Raw genomic sequence first — 17,547 nt, 5'->3', positions numbered from 1 at the left:
TAGATAGTACGGCCTAAGTACTATCCCTAATTTGTGTGAGATCCTGTTCTAGGTGCTTTTGAACTATAGTGTTGAAGACTCTTGAGAGTCCCTTGGACTGCAAGGAGATCCAACCAATCCGTCCTAAAGATCAGTCCTGGGTGTTTATTGGAAGGACTGATGTTGATGCTGAAGCTCCAATACTTTAGCCACCTGATGTGAAGAACTGACTTACTAGAAAAGACCCTGATGCTGGGAAAGTTGAAGGCAGGAGGAGAAGGGAGCAACAGAGGATGAGATAGTTGGATGGCATCGCTGAAACAACGGACATGAATTTAAGCAAACTCCAGGAGATAGTGACGGATAGGGAAGCCTGGCGTGCTGCAGTCCATGGGGTCATAGAAAGTCAGACATGAGTGACTGAAGTGAACTGAAAGAGCAGACTGATGGGAAGTGAAAGACTAGTTACGTTATTGTAAAAGTCTTTAAGAGAGAAAAGGGGCTTAACCTGCTAAGGGAGTGGGACAAAGAACAGGTTAGAGCTACGACATACCTTGGAAAAAACATGATGCTGACATGAGCAATAGGGTAAACAAATACACCATTCTCCAAGATGCAGGATTCATGAAAAGAAAGACGTCGTGTGTGTGTCTCCGTCATGTCCAACTTTGCAACCCCATGGACTATATATATAGCCCGCCAGGCTCCTCTGTCCATGGAATTTTCCAGGCAAGGATACTGGAGCGGGTTGGTTGCCATTTCCTACTCCAGGGGATCTTCCCAACCCAAGAATGGAAACCTGAGTCTCTTGTGTCTCCTTCATTGGCAGGTGGATTCTTTACCACTGCACCACCTGGGAAGCCCAAAGATGGTGAGGGCAGGGCTCAACTGAGGTCCTTGTGGACATCAAAGTGCAGCTATCAATTGGGTCTCTGTATGTCCCCTGGCACTCCTGGGGAAGATTGAGTTAGAGGCAGAGATGGTGGAGGCATGAATGTAAAGTCTGAAGCCATGGGTTTGGTGAGCCAGGAACTCATACAGAAAAATGATGAACAGGTGCCAGCATAAGAGGAAAGGAAATTTTAGTATGTAGAGGAGGAGAGCTGGAAGAGGCTTGTCACATGAATCGGGAGAGGAATTTCAAAGTTCACACTACATCCACCTAGAAAGTGGCTGTGGAGATTAAGGGTAAAAATGTGCCTTTTAGATTAGTAACAGACCCTCAGAAGTGGTTTACTGTTGTTATGTAATAATTATTTATGAAGACTGTGGCCACAGGTAGAGGGATTTTGATTTACCCAAAGCCAATCAATGGTCCAAAGGGGATTCAAACTCAGAACAGCTGGCTCAGAATCTTTTGCTGTTCTATTTGTATTTTTGTGGTTTCATCAGATGGCCCACTGCATATACAGTGTCCTTATGGGGCTTCCCTGGTGGCTCAGACGGTAAAGAGTCTGCCTGCAATGTGCGAGACCTGGGTTCGATTACTGGGCTGGGAAGATCCTCTGGAAGAGGGCATGGCAACCCACTCCAGTATTCTTGCCTGGAGATCCCCATGGACAGAGGAGCCTGGCGGGCTACAGCCTGTGGGTTCGCAAATTGGACACGACTGAGCGACCAGGCACAGCACATGGGACAAGATCTGACCTGGCCAGGGTTGGTTAACACCTGACACTCACAGACCCATGTTTCAATTCCTTGCCCATAAAAAACATGACCAAACTATCATATTACTATTTCCTAATAGTCTTTAAAAACTGCTCCAAATCCTCATAAAGCACTCTAGCAGCTGCTACTGAATGTTTTGAATTGACAAGTGAAATGAAGCCTGAGGTAGGTTAAAAACAAATTATGGTCATAAAGAGGAATTTGGATTCAGCCATACAATTTGTGTTAGCCAATGGAATGTTACAAGCGTAACACAAGCAAGGAGCTTGATGAGCACCTACATATCAGTGCTTACCTGTCTTGCTGTCTAGATACTAGGAGTATGTGGCCCCCACTGTGCAACCACTTGACAACTGGGTGGTTATCTGGGACCAATCAATTTCCAGTAATCTGCCAGCTCACTTCAGCCACATGAGAGCCCAGATGAGATAGGCAGAACAATCACCCAGCTGGTTCAGAGCCCAAATTGCCAAGCTACAGAATCAGAAGCAAATTAATGTTCACTAATCACCGACTTGATGGACATGAGTTTGGGTAAACTCCGGGAGTTGGTGATGGACAGGGAGGCCTGGCGTGCTGCGATTCACGGGGTTGCAAAGAGTCGGACACGACTGAGCAACTGAACAGAACTGAACTGAAGGTGCTAAATTTCAGAGTGGTTTGTTACACAAATGAAATAAGGCCCACTTACTTGTCTAGGCCAACCTCTCACACAGATGAGCAAACGGAGACCCAGCAGAGAAAAACAAATGCTAGGGTCACAAATCTTACCGGCAGCAGTACAGTGGGGAGAGTCTTAGTTCCCAATCCAGGAAACCCACAAGCAATGGGAATCTACTAGGATCACAAATGATACTTTAAAATCTTGAAAGTATCTAGAGAATGTCAGTCCTTTGGGCAGAATCAGGTATCATGTTTCTTCATGATCTTTTGCTTTTCAAAGGTTGGAAAGAAAAATGAAACCTACAGAGGTCTCCTGTCCAGACAGGGAAGACAGGCCTGCGTGCGCAGGGTTTTGTGAATGTGAACCTCCCAACTCAAAGGCCCAAGTCTGGGCGTTCTTAGTGGCTGAAGTAGTTCTGGGGCTTTTCTGGGGTGCCAGGTTAGGGAATCCCATTCCTACTCATGTCCAGGGTATTTCCAGGTCCCAGGGTGATTAGACAGGGCCTCTGGGTAGGGCAGATGCTTCCAACCCTGGCAAAGGTTTTCTCTGCTTTTCTTGTGGCCTCTACACCTGGCATATTAAGCAAGCACATGGCCCCTGCTGTTCTACCTGTCCCCCCAGCTCTGAAAAGTGAGTGCTTCAGTCTAGCATACTGAGGAGGCCCTGTGCAATCTAGAACTGTTATATACAGTACAATGGACACACAGCACTAAGCTTTGGGGACACAGGAACATGGAGTCAGTCTTCATCTGATGTTCACCAGGCACCAAACCCCCTTTAGACTCTGGCCAAGTCCAGTCCAGGGCAGCACTTCCCTGCCTTGAACAGAGGGAGATGTGCAGGGGGGCGCTGAGCAAGAGCTGGGCTTGACCTTCCATGTGCAAGAACAGACTGCAGGTTCAGGGACCGGAGTACTATGCTGCACCATGGGCCCTTCAAGGGTAGAGGCGCTTCCTGCAACCCTTTCCTCTGGACACCCTCTTCATCTCTCCAGACTGACCAGTTCCTCAGGGTTACTTCTCAGTCCAGGTCTGGATCTCTGACTCACAGCCTCAGCTACTAGCCTCTCTTCCCTTGCTGCCCAAGATCCCTGTGAACAAACAAATGTCCTAAACCAGGTCACAGAAGAGGAGAAAGTGGTGAACTGTAGAACCATTTCAGAGCTGTGAAAGACCAGACTTACTGAGACTGAGGCCTGAACCTACCACTGCCTGACCAAGAGGATCAAAAATCGTTTGGTACTTCAACCATGAAGGTGCTCTTGTGGGCACTGACACATCTGACCCTCCCCGACAACACTACTGGTCATTTTAATCCCCATTTTAGTCAAGGACACTACCACCCAGGAAGATCGGTATCTGGCACCCTGGACAATGCTCTCTGGCAGGGAGGAGTGAAGCGGAGAACAGAAGGGCGTGCAGCAGACCTGCTTTCTGGTTGGACAGGAGGTCCAGGGTTCCTTCACAAAAAAACACAACCATCCCATCTCAGAGCAAGTTGGGATCCAATCTCTTTATTGTCAAGGTCCCCTCCCTGTGGGCCCCACCCCGCTCCAAACCTATAGAAAAACCCCAAGCCTGGGAATGTCCTGGGGAGGGAAGGCAGAGTGTAGGGAGACTGTGCTCTGCCCTCTGGCCTGGGCAGTACCAACAGGGAGGGTACGTGAGGAAGGGATGCTGATAACTCCACCTGCAGAGAATGCGCCACTGGCTGATACACGTGAGGGAGGTGGTGCCTGCTGCCAGCTCTCCTCTGGGACCCGCTGGGGGTGCTATCCAGGGGTGGGTGCCCAGCTTGAGGCCTGGTACAGTGCACGCCTTTCTCCTGCTGGTGGCCATCGCTCCTGTCAGACTGAGAGAGACAAGAGAGAACGAAGGCTGAGAGGAAGAGCCCCTTTGTGCTCTAGGTAACAAGGTCCGGGAAGATGGGAGAGTGCAATGGCGCTTGCTGTTTGCAGACACAGGCGTGCCTGTGCCCTCGCTCTGGCTTCGTAACTTTCTGGCCATGAAACCTTGGGTGACTCTTCTCCTTCCCTAAGCCTCCATGTCCTCACATGAGTCCCCAGCACCTCTCCTTCAAACTGGCTGAACAGGTACAACTTAGCCTCCCAGGTAAAACAAACCATGCAGACTGCCTAAACTTAAAGGTGCGGTGGAGCATATACAGACTCACAGCACGAGTGTGTCATGCATAAAGATACTTCTGTTGTTTGAGACCTTCCTCCACCCAATTCTGTCATGCCCTGGAAAGGGTCCCCAAAGGAATGGGGCAGAGTCTGGGCAGAGCTGGTGTGGCCAGGCTTCCCTCTAGGGTGGGGCAAAGCAGGGTGGTAAATACCAACCAGAGAGTGAGCTTTGAGGCCACACAGCAATAGGTTAGAATCTAGGCTCCACCAGTGATCACCTTGGGATCTTGTGGGATATGTGCTTTATCTCCCTGCCCTCTTCAGTGTGTCAGTTTCTGTATCTATTACACTGGCACAATCACAACCCTGGGACACACAGGACATTTCCTCCCGACAGGATCCAACCCCAGCCTCTAACTCTGGCTCCCTGTCCCTACTGGGCGGAGTTGGGACTGCAGTTGCAGGAGACTGGCCCATTTCCCACACACCAAGGATGGCAGGCGTTCTGCCTCTGCTCAAGGTGTTCCCTCAGATGCTTTTCCCTCCGTCCTCAACAGGCTCGGCTACACATCACCTCTTCCACTGCACCCCTCTTTTGGCCCCTGCCTCTCCAGTCCCTGTCATTCTGCTCACACTGGGTGGTAAGGGTCTGTTTCCTCCACTAGACTCAGAGCTCCTTACAAGTGGGGACAGGCAATGCGCTGGGCATGTGCTGAGGGAACTACTGTTGGGCAGACCTGGCTAGCCCAACCACGATTCCTGCTCCACAACCCACCAAGCCCCACCACAAATGGGCATGGCAGGATGGCGGGGGACCAGAGACCCTTTATGGATGGACACAGTACTACCCTGCCAGGTCTACTTCATGGCAGGCCCTCTGCTTCACCCTTCCCCACCAGGACCCCCATACCTGTTTACTGCAAGGCCCCATCCTCCGCGTCTGTGTCCTGGCTGTGCTCCTGAGAGGAGGAGACAACAAGGACCATACATCACTCACGGCAAGTCTGTCCTGCCCTGGGGCCCAGAGCATATATGGAGGCCACATTCGGAAAGGGGGAGGGGCAGTCAAAGGGAATAGCTGCCTCGGGATTCCAACAGGGCAGTCTGAGGGCCCCTCAGGAGAGAAAGGACCAGTCAAGCAAGTTCTAGGTGTGGCAGGGGACACATTCTCCATAGAAAGTCCTTCTCAGACTGGAGCAGACTGAAAGCCTAGTAGACTGGTGAGCTCCCCATCTTAGGAACATCTAAGCCTTCATTTGGACCTTTATGGAGACTATGCCTGAAAAGAGTAAAATGGGGTCTCTGGCTAGGTTCAAATAAGGAGAGACAGGCTGGGGACAAAGAAGACCTTTCTCTCCACTGTTATGGCCACAATCCCATCTGTCCTTATACCAGGACCCAGCCACATGAAGACCCACTGACATCCAGGCTCCAATCCTGGCTCCACCCTCATTAGCCACAAAGCCCTGGGACAAGCTACTTGACTCCTCTGAGTCTCAGTTTCTTCATGGGTAAATGTAACAAGAGTAACACTTTGCAGTTCAGGGCTACTGTTCAGGTCAAATGAAGTTGCAAACTGTGAACTACAGGGCCTGGTGCTCACTAAGTATGAAGGTAGGTGAGCAGCAGGCACACCTCGCCTTCAGAATCTGGTCGACCTTTCCACTTAAGATGAGCTCCTTGCCTCAATCTGAAAAATTCCAATACCAAACAGGAAGCTTGCTCGCCCCGTCTTGAGACAGCCTGTGTCAAGCTCAGGCAACAATGGCTTTTAGAAAATCCTCAGGTAGAGCAGACCCCTGCACTGCTTGTGGCTTCCCCAGGCAATCCCCCTTCTCCTGTTCCCTGGAATTCTGCAGACCATGAGCCCTTGACTCTTCCCTTCTCCAACTCATGGGGAAGATGGAGTCCAGAATGGGCCTTGGGATAGAGAGAGGTCCGCCACAGTCCTCTGTGGGGTTTCTGACTGACAGCTGAAAGAGCTAAGTACTCTCTGTTCATTTCCCCCTCTTCTTCACAGGATTAGAACCCCTGGCAAGGAAGGAGGGAGCTCACAGGGCGGCCAAGCAGTCAAGAGGTACCCCTCTACTCCCTGCAGCCCTCCTGCAACCAGAGGTACACAAACACCAGTCCCAGCCGCCCCCCATGGCAGGCCCTCACCAGCTCTTCCTCGCTGTGTGTTAGCAGCCCCTCCTCATCACCATCGTCTCGAGCCTGTGCTTCTCCCTGGGGCGTGCCCGCCTCAGAAGCTGTGTCCTCCGGGGGGGCCGGGGGCCGGCTGCTGCCGCCAGGACCACTGCTGCCGCCGCCGCCGCCGCTGCTGCTACTCTCGCCCTTTTTTTTGCCATCTTCAGGGGAAGGGGTGAGGAAGGGAGAACAAAACTCAGCCTGGGGCACCTGCCCAGGGTAGCACCTTTGTAGAGCCAAGGCCTCAGCAAGGTGGGTCCAGGTGGGATCGGAGGCCAGAGTCCCTTCTCTGCCCCGTGCACCATCCTCCCCATGCTCTGCCCTGTGCCCCTGCTCACTGATCTGGGCAAGGACCCTTGGAAGCTGACCTGGATTGGCCTTTTGCTCCTCGGCAATCTGCTCCAAGCGCCCCAGCAAGGCATCAATGTTGGACTTGATCTGGGTCAGCTCTGTCTTGATGGTCTGCAGCTCACTGCTCTTTACTGAGAGTGGAGGGAAGTACAAGGATGTCAACTGAGGGCTGGGAGCTTGACGCTAACACCAGACCTTAGCCCCATTCTGTCAAGCAGGAAGATAGGCCAATGGCAGAAACAGTCCTCGTCCATGGTCTTTTTCTGGCCAGGGAGAGGCCAGAGCTGCCTGTGGCACCCCCTGAGACTTTCTTAAGGCCATTCCTACAGTAACGGGCCTGGATTTCCTCCCCACCCCCATGAAAGGGACAGGGATGGATAAAATGGAGGTGTGTGGTATGTACCTCTGTGTGCACCTGAGCAAGAATGTTTCTCTGCTTATGTTATAGGATGGTATCTGTCTTTCAAGGTGTATAAATGTGAGTGCTTTACAATCAGATTTCCTGAGTGCCTGACCACATGCACACCCCAGAATGACTGTGGAGTAGCAAGCCTATGTGGACCTGTCCTTGTCCTGACTAAAAGATGACACCATTTCCTCATTGAACTCCACGTCACAGCAACTAGGCCCCACCTCCACAAATGTCAGTCTTTTCCTCTTAGAAATGCATGAAAATACTCACTTGGTTGTATTAGAGCAGCAGAACTGTGGGAGATTTGTTCCTTTATCTATTTTCCAATGTAAAAAAATGTGATTCTATTATTTTGCTAATGACAAAATGAAAATTATCTAGGAAGAAGATAGAGTCACTCACACTTGATCTTGGCTGTGCCGGTGGTGATGGCTGTGGAGCGGGCAAAGAGCTTGACAGGTATGGTGGTTTTGACACGTCGGACCAAGGGGACGGTGACCCGGGGTCGCTTCACAGGGACTGCTCTGGGCACTGGCACTGGTGACAGGCGGCCCCGATAGTCGAAGAGCCTGTGAGAGCAAATGGGCCAGAGGCTGCAGCATGGCCTGTGGCCAGCAGGGGGCACTGTGGCCTTAGACCAATACATGTAGGGCTGGTGAAGGGCTGGGCAGCCTGCACTGCATACCTTTGCCTGCTCCCAGTTAAGTCCTGAGGGTGAAGAGGAAAGCCTTTCTGGACCTCAACAGCTACTGGAATCCTTACTACATCAACCTTTCCTACCATCCAGGCTGAGTAAGGGTAGGGGAGGTGACAGGGGTTTAGAGCCCCATTCAACAGAGGAGCAAACAGAGCTGCCCCCAAGACAGACTTCCTACATCACCCTAATAACCAGGCCTGCTCTACTACTTGACTTGCCTTCTGCTCAGCCAACTGCACCCTAAGCTCTGGTCAGAGTTTGCAAATCTCCCTAAAGCAGTACAAATGCCCAGCTGGACAGAGGTGTGGGAGTGGGAGTCAATTCCTCAGCCTGCCCGAGCCTCAGTTTTCCCACATGCCTAGTGAGGATGACCACCCCAAATTCTGTCCTCCCACATCCCCACAAGACTGCTGTGAGGACAGAACATGAGGGAACTTAGTTTAAAACACACATGTTAGAAAATGTGATAGGTGAAAAGGCCAGGGTACTGAGACCCTCAACTCGATGGGTCTATGACCTCAGAGGCATGAGGCTGGACTCCAAGCCCCTTTCCTCATTCTGGGCTTCCAATCACCATATCCTCACTCCACTTAGGAGATGGAGGGGCTGGAGGCCCAGGGGAGTATCAAGGTTTAGCAACTCAGTCAGACCCTCTGTGCCAGACAGTATGCTGACCCCCAACGCCATCACACAGCCCTTTCCAGGAGGGCTGCTTATCCTTATCAGGCAGAAGCTCCGTAGGCTGAGTAGGGGTTTTCTCCCACCACTGCTGCTCCTACCACCTCCCTGCAGGATCACTGTCCTGATGACAGCCAGGAAACCTGCCGACAGGAGGCAATGCAATGACCCATGCCTGGGTAACTCCTTTGTTTAGGGAGCTCCTGCCCTGGGGTGACAATGGCTGGAGATGGAGAGTCTCTGGGAATGGATCCAGTCCCGGACCCTGCATTTCTGCCCCTAAGGGGAGGGGGCGGCTCTGGCCTTGGTCAGAATCTCTGAACCACAGAATCCCAGAGCTGGAAGAGCCCTGAGGGATCACTTGATGCAAGCCCATTTCAGACTGGGAGGGGATGTGCCGAAAGTCATGTAATTCATTCAGTGGCAGAGCTGAGATTAGCACCCAGGTCTTCTGACTCCCAGGCAAGGGCACTTTCTACCACACTGCACTGTCTCCTAAATCTTCTCACAGGTGAGAAAACTGAGGCTCAGAGAGGTTCTGTTCTTCCTGGACAGCCTGGGGAAGGCTGAGAGGGTGGGAGGGAGACAGAGAAGTGGAAGGAGAAGTTTGGGCCAGCCCCCACCATGATTTCCACAAGAATGTGGCTGGTGCCATGGAGGTTGGGGTCTGGGTGGGTTTAGGGGTAGGTCATAGCCTACCAAGCACTAACTCAGACTTCCCAAGGAGGGCTGGCCTCCTGGGTGTAAATACAAGGCTAAGCGGCTCAGGCTGAGTTCTGAGGTACCTTCAGCTGGCTGGGCCCTCAGGGAGTTAATAAGGAAACTGCACAGCAGTGTGAAGGCTCAGATTCCCTGCACCTGGTCCTGCACCTGGTTCTGTACTCCCACTTGCTACATTTATATGTCCCTTGGCTGTCCAGTCCCATCAAGTCTCCAGGATCAGGAGAAGGAGGGGCAGTCAGAGGGTTAGGAGACAGTGTGGGCCGGGGAGAGCTCCGGCCTGGGCACCTATACAACTGGACCCTAGTCCCAGCTCTGCCACCAATTTGTGGAGCAGCCCTGGGAAGATGACTATCCACAACTCTGGGCCTCAGTTCCCACTTGGAGGACTGAGTGGGCTGCACCAGCAATCTCTCAGAACCCTTCCAGCTTGGCTGCTTCATGCCTGGGCACGCCCCTCCCCCGCTCACCTGTCGTAGAAGTCGTCCCGGTAGTAATCATAGTCAAAGCTGTAGCCACTGGGGAGACAAAGGGGAGAGGGCCGGGGCTTAGAGATGGCCACTCAGCCCACTCTCCACAGGCCCTCATCTCCAAACACCTCCCCAAATTCTAGGCTTGGCATCCCATTACCACCAAATCTCCCTCTGTGGAAAGAGGGACCAATCCCACCTAGACAGAGACAGACAAACAAGACAGAGCGCCCCACCTGTATATGGCAGATGCTGCTCTCTTTAGCCCCTTGGGTCTGTTGGGCTTCGGCTCTCCAGCCATGTTTATGTCTGTATGGAGAGAAGAGGCAGAGTCAGATGCCGGTATATTGTCAGAGCCCATACACCTATCACCCCCATGGACATGAACAGCAATGTAAGTGTTTACAAAAGATGCACATGGACTGTACTCCCTAACATGGACAACAGAGGTCTTCACAAATAGACTCATACACTACATACACATAACTTTACATGTTCATATACATTCAGACACATGTAGGCTTACAATCATATGTGCACATACACAATGTACATCAAATCATATGCATTCCCAAGCTCTCTCACATAAGCACAGACATCACACACACACCCTCACACATATGTTCACGTATCCGGGAAGTAAGATCACACACTCAACTTCACTCACACTTGGCTCTAGCATCCTATATGTAACTGCCCATATGCAAATAAGCCAGTGCACATTCACACCAACCTTTCACTGAACATCTTTATGCCTAGAGTAGAGTTCAACAGATCTCAGGAACTCAATAAACACTTGGTAAATGAATATACGTACATCTGCTCACACACTGAAGTACATTCTGATACTTGAAAAAAGCTGGCTGGGCACTACATATATACCCAGAAAGTAAGGTGTGTGTCCACATATTCTCCACGTGACTAGTTGCATCCACTTAGCACATATTCAGCAATACACATATACACATCCCTTCTCAAACATACACAAATACACAGAAGTAAGTGAACATATACAAAAGCTATACATGCTTCCCATGTGGCCACATCACACGCATGTAACACCAAGACCAAGCTTCATCTTATGCTCCCCTCCTCCTGGCTCTCAGAACAGGTTCTAACCCAAGCCAAAAGCAGCCCAATGTAAGAGGCTGTGCTAGTCCACTCTCCCCTTTCTCTGAGGGATCTGCATTTTAACTGGAACCCTTTCACTGCGAAAGCAGGGGCAGAAGTGTTCGCCTAAAACTTCTAAAATTCTCCATACAGGCACTGGCATAACTTAAAATATAATTAACTTATTAACTATTTAAGTTAAAACATCTCAGACAGGGGTAGTGGGTTATGGGGGACAAGACAGAACATGGGATAAGAGAGGAGCTAAAGAACGCGGGTCAGCACCTGCCCAGGAAAAATCCTGGGGCAGGACCATGAAGAGATGCTTACCCAGGGTCTGGCCGGCCAGCACTCGCCCATTCTCTCCCACCACAGCTGCCCGGGCATGGCGCTCGTTGGCATATTGGACAAAGGCATAGCCCTTGTGCACAGAACAGCCGGCCACACGGCCATACTTGGAGAAGATGGTCTCCACATCTGACTTCTTCACCACAGCTGTGTTGAGGTTTCCAATGAAAACCCGAGAGTTGATGGATTTGGGGTCATTCTTGTTGGTTACGTTGCTCGTCTGGATCTTCAAGGACATGTTGGCCACCTGAAGAAAGCAAGCCACTGTGAGGCTAAGATCTGAGTTGGGTTCATGGGCTGCTCATGACCCACAACCTGGCTACACTGGATGGCTTTGTTCCTTCCTACACACATGCCCCTATCACACCCAACCTCCCCATCTGTGCTTGTTTCACTGGCTGGTGACCTCATACAGGTGCTTTACCTATGTTCTATTATATGGTGCTGACGTGATGAGCAGAACCGGGACATTTTACATGGGAGGAAATGCAGTCAGAGGTCACAATGCCAGTGAATAACAAGACAGGAATTTGAACCCTGTCTGCTTGACTCAATTCTTCTTTTTAAATTAAGGTTACACATTGGTTTATAACATTACAAAAATGTCATATTGACTTCAATTCTTTCAAACCCACTCCTTCTTTAATGCTAATTTTGAATGTTGCCCCTTGCAGGATCTAAATTTGAAGATCTCCCACAGTTTTTCTTCTGTTCCTTCAACGGTAGAACTACAGCAAAGAGGTCACAGGATAATTGCAAGTAATGTTTGCTCTAAAACAGTATCATATTATGTGCAGTCTGATCCAGACATGGACCATGGCTGTCTTTATTGATATCAGCCATTTTAAAAGTGAGTTAAACCTCACTGAGCACTAAGGGTGGCATGCAATATTGAATAATTACAAAACTCCGTAAGTGGTATCATTATCATTCATATTATACAAAAACAGACTCCAGCAAGTTCATTAACCTGCCAGGAATAGCCATTCAAACCTAGGTCACTGGTCCATAAAGCCCATTTGTATCAAATTTATCACTCTCCTTCCCAGTGTTAAATCCAACTTAAATACAGTTGAACCAATTATGGGCTTCAACTGCATGGGTCCATTTTTATGTAAATGTTTTTCAATAGTAAATATTACAATACTGCCCATGGCCCATGGTTCCCGTGGTTGGTTAAATCCACAGGTGCAGAAGAACTGTGGATACGGAGGTTTGTTAATTATACACAAATTAAACCCTGTATTGTTTAAGGGTTGACTGTACTACAGTCAGTCAGCACATTTATCTGAGAATTGTTTTTAACAAATTAATTTTTGGAGTTATCCATTTTACACTTACTATTCAGATTCTGTTCTCTTTGCTTACAGATGATACTTTCTCTGCTCTCTGCTCTCTACACTCAGGCAATGTTTTTTATCCCAAAGGGTTGTACAAATCTCTCCTACTCCCCTTTCTGGACAGGTCAGAATCTAGGCACAGGCTCCAAAGGGAAAGGGAAAAGGAGGTTCAGTTCCAGTAGGAAAGGCCTTGGCATTTATATTCCTGGCCCAGTGTTCTGCTCACTGGCATGGGTTGGTGCAACTCCCTTTTGGAACACTCCTATCTTGAATTTGACCCTAAAACTATTGGATAAAGTGCTAAAGAACCACCAACCAGTGTGCATAAATCAGCTTAAACTAACCATAAACACCTGCCTATTTAGTTAATATTTGGGGGGAAGAGGGAACTTCTTTTTAGTGAATTAGAGAGGAGCTGAGTAATAAGCTGGGAGATCTGTATCTTTTGTCCCATTAGGGTAAAAGGCCGTTTCTCCTCAATCCTCCCAGCTTAAAAGTCGGCACTTTCTGACCAGTAGATGGCACTGTTTGCAAGGAAACCACAACCTGGGCTTCAGAGATTCTGGAGAAGAATCTGCTCCTACAGTAGTTCTTACAGAAGCAAGGATATGCTGGGGTCAAGCGTGCATCATCACAGGGAAAGATGAGGGGCTGAGAGGGCACTGCTACTGATGAAGAGCCTGGTGCCAGCTTCGGAACTAGCCTGGAAGGACAGACTCTTTTGTTACTCAGTTTGCCTTTGCATCCAATCATCAATATTTATCAACCTAACCAGTGAGGGACACATAAAGAGATTGCCCACGAAAACACTTAATATACTGTTTTTATGAAGAAGGAAATGCTCAATGTATGTGGGTTTCACCTCATAGTTCTCTGACAATCCCTCTCTTACCTGGATGACAAGCCAGGTTCAAGGTTCAAAGGTTAACTCCTTGCACATCCATGAGTATGTAAGAAATTTGTGGGGCTCCTCCATGAGCATCAGATAACTCTCCCCTTTGGTTCAGCTCAAAGTCATGAAGTTTTGGTCCAGGGAGATGCCCCTGCTTTTGGCTGGAGGGAGCCCACCAGGTCAGGTGTGTGGACCAAGATAGAAAAAAGAGAAGGGGGGATGACAGTTCAGAGGTCTACTGGTGACTGCTGCCGCTGCCAGTTACCTGGCAGGGACATGACCATCACTGGGTCCCCTCGGACTTCTCCTGTTCAGCAGTGTTAATGACCTCTACCGCTACAGAACAGGAAACACTGTTGTGCACCTGTGCTTGGTGCTATAGCGGGATCAGCATTCATCCCTTGGCTGGTGAGCCAAGTCCTCTGGGTTTGGCTCTACCCGGTCACCTAGGGTTTGGGACAATGTATACAAAAGGACTTTACAAACTCCGAAGCTCTTTATATGAAAAATTTACTCTGACTAGTTGGAACATCTCTGTTCTACTAACATAGCCATTTGGGGGCTCATCCTAGGTGAGAGTCAAGGTCAGACTGGAACACATTCTGTACAATGCCAAGGAGAAGAGGTCAGAAGCAGTATCAAATGGGGGTCAGTTTTCTGATCCACACAGAAGAGACTTAGGAAATGTACGTATGTGGCTGCTCTGCAAAGTCAAGGAGAAATGTCTGCCTGAAGCCTGTTCCAGGCTGTATTCCCAATCTGCTTTCAAGGTCTGCACACTCTTCAGAGGGCAGGCTGTGCTGCTGTTGTGCATAATCTCAAGGGGCAGGTACCTTTGGGGATTCAGAGGAATGGAGTTGGGGGTGCAAAATGAAAAGGAAGTGTGCTGAAACTAGCTCTCCTGGAACTGCTAGGTTCAGGTACAAAATCCGAAATTCAGATATGGTCTTCCAGGGTGTTATGAACATACCAATTTGTTAGCCTCATTTGTAAGTTATAACCTTTCAATGTTTAGACACATGGTACATGGATCTCCATTTGTACTCCTGTTCTACCTTGCAAATGTGAGAGGCAAGCCTGACAAAGTTGCACAGTAAATGCTCAATGAATGTTGGGAGGAAGCAGTGAGGATGATATCCCAGAAGCTGGTGAGAAGGGCTCGCGGTGGCCCTTAAACAGGGGCAAAGACGAGGGGGAGACTACATGAGGCTGAGGTTCTCAGGCACCTTTTTCTAGCCTAGGATACAAACACCCTGGTCCACACACCAATATCCCCAACTCAATCCTCTCCACACAATTCTATCTTGGCTCTTCCAGGCTTCCCACTAGGTTAAGAGTGGGAGCCCTAGAAAATACCGACATCCTATTCAGCAGAAGCTGCTTGACTTGATAAGCTATTTCCCCCCCTGGGCCAAGCTCTGCTTCACAGATTAGCTGTGTAATTGAAAGCAAGGTGTTTGCAGCCCCAGAGGCCCCATGCTTAGCAATGAGCTAAGGAGAGGTGGGGAGAGGGATTGTTCTTGGAGGTGTGGGAGACGGTCAGGTTGGGGATGGGGGTAGGGATGGATTCAAGAACCCACCTTGTTCCCAGAGACTTCTGCAACGTCAGATTAGCAGGGACTTTAGTGAGCATGGAGCTTATATGTCCTTATTCTGAGGAAGAGAGGGGAATGGACTTGACCAGGATGCCATAGCCAGTGAGCAGCAGGGCCAAGAACCTCATGGGTCCCTCTGACTCTAAGTCTTGGGTTCTTATATTTCACTGTTCCGTCTGGGCTGCTGAGAGAAAAGCCCCCAGGATAGTGAGGAGCTTGGAAGAGACAATAGAGAAATGCTATGTTTGAGAAAACTGCAGACTGGCTCCCAAATAAACATCTTCACCTTTACCTGCTGAAACAACTGCTGCATAAAAGCTGGGCCCTTAAGCTAATTAAAACCCACCAGGAACACAGGCTTTGAAATGCAATTTACAGCTCAAAGGGACGGGCTTGCTCCTCTAGGCTAATAAGAACAGACGAAATTTGGCAAAAAACAAATCATTTTTCCCAGATGAAACATTTCAGATGGAAGCTGTATTGTGGAAGAGTCAAGCCTAAAGGTGGTAAAGTGCCAGAGCTTTGCAAAGGCAGAAAAGCCCTAAAAAGTACCTGCACCCCTGAACTCTGGGTAACTGGGCCACCCAGAGGGGCATCACATTAAGAATAGCCTCTAATTACTGACTGCAAGCCGTCAAGAGACTTTACATATCTCACCTTACTTAACTCTCACAATAGCCCTATGAGGAGGTCATTTAGATAAGGAAAGGAAGCTCACAGAGACAAAGTAACTGGTTAACAGAACAAAACCAGACCTGCACCCAGGTCTGACTCCAAAAAACCTGTGCACAGAGATGCCTTGGGTACTGATTCCCATGGTGAGACCCTGAGCCGGTCACACCCTCTCCTTGGTCCTTAACCCTGTCCCTTTTCTACTACAAGGCCTCCCATCTGCATAGGATTTTAGTGAAGAAAACTAGTTTCTATTCTTGGTCCTGACACTGTCAGTCCCACTTTACAGATAGAAAAGCTGAGAATCAGCAAAGATACAGGACTTACTTAAGGTCCCCCTGTTGGTGAAGGGAGTAGCTCAAGACTTGAAAATCCAGGCTTCCTGTGACACTCCACCTGCCACTGTCTCCACTGGCCTAAGCACTCTGGCTCTGCCTTACTAAGCCTCTCAATGCTGCCTATCAGAACCTAGCCTTCAGCCTGACCTCTGAGGCACACAACCATCGGAACAGTCCCTTCCCCAACTCTATAAATCCTCCTCAGCACTGGATCTCCGCTGCTGCTCGTGGTCCTTACCTCCACCATGCCCGCCCCGCCCCCGCCCCCACCGCTCACCCCCACCCACGCAGTGCTACTTACAGCCTCTGTCTGGGCCAGTTCTGCTGGACAGCTCCAGCCTTATTCCCAAGCCTGGAGATGAGTGGTCATACCAGCCTGTGGCCGAATCTCTGCCCTTAGATAAACCTGGAGACATCTGGGTGACTCAGAAGGAAAGCAGCTATCAGTGATGGGGAGACTATTTCTGGAGAAAGCCAAGCAATTGTACTGATCAGTACCCAGGCCCTCCTTGGTCCAGAGCCTCCTTGGTTACCAGGCAGCTAGGGATGACAGAACATCTATTAATCTCATTAAACTCACCAGGCCTCAACTCATTATCACTGCCCAAATGATGATTACTGGCCAGACAGGACTAATTTTCCAAGGAGTACTCTTTAGTTCCTGACCATTCCCACTCCCACGAGAAATCCTAGCTCCCATCAAGCTGAACACTGAGGGCTCCTGGGGTGGGAGGGAGTGTAAGGGGTCTAGGTTACACGTTCACGAGGCTTGGCTCTGCTGCTCAGTCACGTAACCTGCAACAAGTCATGAGATTTCTCGGAGCCTTGTCATCCTTATTCTAAAAACAGAAATAATCTTTTTCCTGATTACCTTTCAAATCCCATATGATATGAAAATTCTCTATTGCCTCTGTAACATACTGTAGACAAATAGGGAATTACACTTATTTCTATTATTACCAAACTCCTAACCCCTTCACTAGGTGCTGGGAAACAGTGCCCACAGGCCTTGTCCTCCACTTGCTTTTTAAGAAAGCCTTCTCTAGGTACCTGTTCCTTGACCATTTCCTAAAAACAAAACACTGCACATGAAATAGTAGAAACAGCACAGGCTCTGCAATCAGAGAGGACTGACTTCCAACTGTAGCCCTACCACTTACAAGATATAAACTTAGTGAGGTCCTTTATCCTCCCTGGGCCTCAGATTCCTCAACTGCAAAATGGGAATTGTACCAATCTCCCAGGATTAGTCCAATATGAGGCAAGTGCCAGTATAATGGCTGTGACCAGGAGATATTTAC

General features: G+C 49.4%; 1 protein-coding gene across 2 annotated transcripts in view; it reads right to left on the bottom strand.

Annotated features, from left to right (window-relative positions):
• Positions 1-3,835: 3,835 nt before the first annotated feature.
• Positions 3,836-17,547, bottom strand: part of RALY (RALY heterogeneous nuclear ribonucleoprotein) — an 85,533-nt gene continuing 71,821 nt past the window's right edge. The window contains exons 3-10 of one of the 2 annotated variants that reach the window (XM_068986720.1): positions 11,392-11,656; positions 10,188-10,260; positions 9,952-9,999; positions 7,789-7,955; positions 6,992-7,105; positions 6,597-6,784; positions 5,347-5,395; positions 3,836-4,162 (exon numbers count right to left, since the gene is read on the bottom strand). In XM_068986720.1, coding sequence (XP_068842821.1) covers positions 5,351-5,395; positions 6,597-6,784; positions 6,992-7,105; positions 7,789-7,955; positions 9,952-9,999; positions 10,188-10,260; positions 11,392-11,647 — 891 coding nt within the window. In that variant the 5' untranslated portion in view covers positions 11,648-11,656 and the 3' untranslated portion in view covers positions 3,836-4,162; positions 5,347-5,350. The remainder of the gene's footprint in view (positions 4,163-5,346; positions 5,396-6,596; positions 6,785-6,991; positions 7,106-7,788; positions 7,956-9,951; positions 10,000-10,187; positions 10,261-11,391; positions 11,657-17,547) is intronic. The other variant, XM_068986721.1, reaches the window with a different exon arrangement.

Source organism: Capricornis sumatraensis, chromosome 15 (assembly GCF_032405125.1).
Source record: "Capricornis sumatraensis isolate serow.1 chromosome 15, serow.2, whole genome shotgun sequence".
Taxonomy (NCBI): Eukaryota; Metazoa; Chordata; class Mammalia; order Artiodactyla; family Bovidae; genus Capricornis; species Capricornis sumatraensis.
This window is presented reverse-complemented; position numbering and strand designations above follow the sequence as displayed.